Genomic DNA, 5,000 nt, shown 5'->3' with positions numbered 1-5,000 from the left:
GGAAGAAGTGATTGTGATGGGGCCCGGGCTTTACACAAGCACCGGAGACCGAAAGGCCCTGGCGAGAATCCAGGAGTCACATGGAATGGCTCCGGATACCCCGACTCGCCCTTCCTGGGGAAAGAGTGCAAGCATGGAGTGGACGGTGCCTGGGCAGCCTCTTCCTTCCATGTAATTTGGAACTACTGTTAGCTTCTGGTGTCGTTACTTTTTCAAATACTATTTTCTGAACACTGTTACATTCACTACTGTTCATTGTTTACTCTATTTATAGATATAGGTTACATGACGCCACTGGGTAGTTGTTCCCGCTCTTGCCATTTCCCGTAAAAGGATGTCACTGACACACGAGAGACTGTTAGGTTCAGCATGTTCGGGAGAGGTCCAGACATGATATATTGCTGATCAGGCAACGAGAACGTAGGATGAAGCATACGCAGATACACTATGCATTGCATTGTTAATGCCTTTGTGTGCAAATGGTATGACACCCAATTTGATGTTTAGGTCAAGGATGCTGTAAAGACGAAATTATCTACATTCTGAATCGTTAGCTTGTCGGAGAATGTCTTTAGAAGAGTTAGGGAGGTGGGGGGGGGGGGTTAGGCACCATGCTGTGTCCTTGGTTGAACCGCAGAGTTGCGGTGATGTGATGCCTTTGTGAGGAAATAAATTTGCGCACTGTCATACCAACGTATGGAGGAAATGATGCTAAGGAGGAATGATACTGACACTTATTGTTATCATCGCCATTAACACCCATTTTTCTTCGACGCGAATTCTCTCATTTCTTGCAGAAGAGGTCATAGTACCGGCTACTGTGTAGCATGTGATCTGAGCGACATTTCGACGGAAGGCATATGATGTCACTATGAGCTCTTGGCATTTATGATGGACTGAAAACAGTGATTAGTTGTTTGTCCGGATTTATGTTGATCACCTTGCATGTTCAATGATGCAAAGTGCAATAATCTTCAGAATGCCAACAGTATACAGATCATATGATTGCAGTCAAATAAATGATTCAAAACAAAAAACCTTCATAACAAGCATAAAGCCGCGATTACCATATTCATGTATAGTTTATTACGCTAACGCAAGTTAAAAAATGTATATAAATAGGAGCCTCAGCGCGGAAGGGTTGGCAGCCTGCTCCCATAATTTCGTCTGCTGCTCCTTGTAAACACGGGTCAGTCTGGCCAGAGCCGCTGCGCAGGGATACTTCTCTTCTCTCACTCTCCCTTTCATTCATCCCTCGTCTTGAAAGAAATATCGGCTATTAAAGCTACGGCGGCTGCGTTATGGCAAAAGCGTTCACATCTTTTTCCCAGAATGTGAGATATTTGACTCGTTCGTTGGAGCCAAGGCTGTTGGCGGCTGATCTTGGGGGTCAACCCAGGTCGAAGGTCACGACCTGCCTCTTCAGCACAGGTCGTGTTGATAGGACGAACACAGGCTATCCACGACCAAGGTTGTCGCCGCAGGAGGTATGTATGCTGGCCCCCAGTGCTGAGTACTTTAGTATCTCAGTATTTCAGGTTCGATCTTGTCTTGTGCTGCAAGGTGATATTTGTTTGTCATATTAATTTGGTTTATATTTGCATTTTCCTCAAATTGATTTTGGTTATTGTTAACGAGAGTGATACAAAATAGTAGAGGGAAACGGACACTGCCATTTTATAGAGCATAAGAATAAACAACATGTATAGCTTTTTTTTATTATTTATTCTATATTTCATTTCATAGATGAATGAAGGGGCTCTGTGCTCTTCTCACTCTATATTATCTTTTCTTTTGCACCGTATTCTAGCTTTTTCATGGCCTGACTACATTTAGGAATTATGGGCTCATTGGTCTTGCTCAGTAGAAGTTTTAAGTGAATTTGGGTACTTTGTAATGCAGGCACAAAGGTGGGCATGAGTAAAAAGTAGGTTACAGATGGGCAAATTATTTTTTAAACAAGTAGCTTTCCAGTTTTTTTCTTGCCTTTGATGTCATCTTTAAAGCTGACTGTCAGTTTGACCACTGACCATGCCTGCTAGTGTGGACAGGTCTTTAGAGTGGAAAATTTGATGTGCAATATTGCCAGTAAATTTGTTTTGGCTATTGATTTTAAATGTCATTGATTAATCCAGTTATATGGGTCATAGGAGTGTGTAAGACAGTTCCTGCTGTGAAAATTAAATTTATTCTGGTGAAATATTTATGACACTTCATGATGTCAGTTTCATAACAAGTATACCAGTAAAAAAACAGTATATGAGGAAATCAGTGATGCAACACATCTCCTGTTTGATGTACTTGGGAAAAACATTTTTAACTTTGTACATACCAAAAGTTCCCATACAGTAATTAAGAATTTCTTGCTACATATAAAGGATTTGTGCTTAAATGTAGCTTGAATTTCCTCTTTTATAATAATTTAGCCATTTTGTGTAATGAAGGCTAGACATACAGTATATTGTCATTAGAAATGTTATAGCAGCAGTTAACAGGAAAATAGATCAATGAAAAAGTGCATGGAGAAAAGAAGTTAGATACCGCTGGTGTTATTTCTTTTTCTTCTTAGTTAGATTTTGTATTTTACCAGTTTCCTCTCCACCTCCCTTTTGTCTCTTTTACCTTTATTACATCCTCTACTTCTGCCACATCTTTCTTCTCCTCCTCTTTTTCCCCAACTGCTTACTCCATCTTCCCCTCCTCTTCTGCCTCCTCCTCATTCCCTTCCTACTCTTCCTGCTTCTCCTCCTCTTCCATCTGTTCTTCCTTTTCCTTCCAGTTTTTATCTACTTGTTTGCCATTTTCAAGAGCTCTACCTAGTTAGCATAATTATATTCTTAAGTTCTGAATAGAAAGTAGTCAGAATTATACAGGTCAGTGATACCTAGTAGATTGTAATACTAATTTTCAGTACTGTAAATTCATTTTATTTCAAGAAAAAACATGAATATGAAAGAGCACTATAAAACTACATAATACTAATTTGTTGATATTTTTATAGGTATCTGCAATTTTACGTCAAAATGAAGGCATGGTACAGCTGAACAGTGGAGGGACAGGATGGACAGAACAGGGCTACACATCATCAGGCTCTTATTCCATAGATTCTGTTGATTCCAATCAACTGGCATCCAACTCTCCCATAGAAGATAAACTGGCATCAGCAAAATGCCTGCACACTACAGGTTTGTGATAAGTTTTACTCATCAGTTCTTTTTAATTTTCTGTCAAAATTGTCTTTTTTTCACCATGTGTTTTGTCTTTTTATTGATTTCTTTTTTTTGTTAGTTATTTGCATGTGAATTTTTCTGTTTATTTAGTAAATATAGATTTATAATTTTTAGAAGTATACACTGATGAATAAAAAAGGAATATAAGAAGGAAAGAGGTGTTTGCCTTTATATCATTCCCATGCCTATTTATTCAGATTTAATTCTACAGTTGGCTGAATGAAGTTCTGGTAATCACTCAGAGGATGAGAGATCCATTTTCCTTTTTGTTAGCTTTGGCAAGTTCCACTACATGAAATATGGGCTCAGAGCATCGAAAATAATCTTAAAGATGGAGTACAAGGTATCAGGTACTTCTTGTTATCAAATTTATCAGGTGCAGGTATAGTCTATGGAATGAAAAAGGAAAACATGGATATATTTATTTTTAGAAATGCTGCACCCAATATGGACTTGCATTATACAACTCCTTTGGAAATGATCAGTTTAAGATTAAGTTAATTTCCTGTTATGCAGATACTTGCATAGAACTAATTTATATCTTTACTTGCAGGATATCTCTTTGGTGTGTTTGATGGTCATGGAGGGCCAGAGTGCAGTCAGGTTGTGGCTAAAAGACTCTTTGACTATGTGGCTGCTGCACTGCTCCCACGCAAGGAGTTACGGCGAGTGGTGTCTGAGTGGGAAGCGGGTAATCGCATACCTGTCATCCAGGTCTATAATGATCCTTCTCAATTTGTCACTGAACTGCAGGAAATTTACCAAGATTCATTTTTGAGATATTGCATTTCCCTGCTCAGTGCATTTGATGAAGATTTCAGTATGGAGGAAGTATTGATTCAAGCATTTGTTCAGCTTGATAATGACATGGGGCGGGAGGTAGTAGAGAATCAGCAATCTGCAGTGTTGGAACCATTATTACGTGTTGCTCTTTCTGGCTCTGTTGCGTGTGTGGCTCACATTGATGGTCCTCATCTCCATATTGCTAATACTGGAGACTGTGGAGCTGTTTTAGGGATGCAGTCTCAAACCGCAGGTAGTGGCTGGCGAGCACTTCGTCTAACAAGAGATCACAACTGGGAAAATCCAGATGAAATTGAACGTGTGCTATCTGAGCATCCAGACTCAGAGTCTGAACATGTAATAGCAGATCAACGACTCTTGGGTGTACTAATGCCCTTCCGAGCATTTGGTGATTTCCGCTTTAAGTGGGACCTAGTAACACAAGCTGAAATAATTCAACGTTACTTAGGGCCTGAGCACTTGATTCGTCACTGCATAACTCCACCATACCTGACAGTTACACCAGAAGTTACATACCATCGCCTTCGACCTCGTGATAGATTCCTTTTGATGGGATCTGATGGATTGTGGGAATGCATGAGTCCATTAGACACTGTCACACTGGTGGGAGAGTACATGTCGGGTCGGCAGACCTTGCAACCTGTACGTTTCCCAAGACAGGCAATAACACTTAGGGAAGTTGCTAGTATATTGGAACAGAGACAGAAAGGCCTGAACCTGAAGCCTGTGGATACTAATGCTTCCACCCACTTAATACGTCATGCATTGGGAGGCTCTGATGCAGGCCTTGATCATGCACGACTCTCTCATTCACTCACACTTCCACCGGAAGTGCGGCGTTTTTTCAGAGATGATATATCTATTCATGTAATCTTCTTTGATCCCAATTTCTTAAGAGTTTGCCCAGTGGAAATCTAGGATGTATGTATGATTTGTTAAGTATTTTCAGAGAAGAAATCCCATTTA

At 40.1% G+C, this 5,000-nt stretch overlaps 1 protein-coding gene across 3 annotated transcripts in view; it reads left to right on the top strand.

The window, feature by feature from the left end:
* Positions 1–5,000, top strand: part of LOC125046832 (pyruvate dehydrogenase [acetyl-transferring]-phosphatase 1, mitochondrial-like) — a 7,629-nt gene that overhangs the window by 1,069 nt on the left and 1,560 nt on the right. Inside the window, exons 2-4 of one of the 3 annotated variants that reach the window (XM_047644808.1) lie at positions 1,332–1,487; positions 3,002–3,185; positions 3,784–5,000. The exon at positions 3,784–5,000 is cut by the window's right edge and continues 1,560 nt beyond it. In XM_047644808.1, the coding sequence (XP_047500764.1) occupies positions 3,032–3,185; positions 3,784–4,952 (1,323 nt within the window). In that variant the 5' untranslated portion in view covers positions 1,332–1,487; positions 3,002–3,031 and the 3' untranslated portion in view covers positions 4,953–5,000. Of the gene's footprint in view, positions 1,488–3,001; positions 3,186–3,783 lie in introns of all 3 variants that reach the window. The other 2 variants (XM_047644807.1, XM_047644809.1) reach the window with 2 other exon arrangements.

Source organism: Penaeus chinensis, chromosome 39 (genome assembly GCF_019202785.1).
Source record: "Penaeus chinensis breed Huanghai No. 1 chromosome 39, ASM1920278v2, whole genome shotgun sequence".
In the NCBI taxonomy this organism is placed as follows: domain Eukaryota; kingdom Metazoa; phylum Arthropoda; class Malacostraca; order Decapoda; family Penaeidae; genus Penaeus; species Penaeus chinensis.
This window is presented reverse-complemented; position numbering and strand designations above follow the sequence as displayed.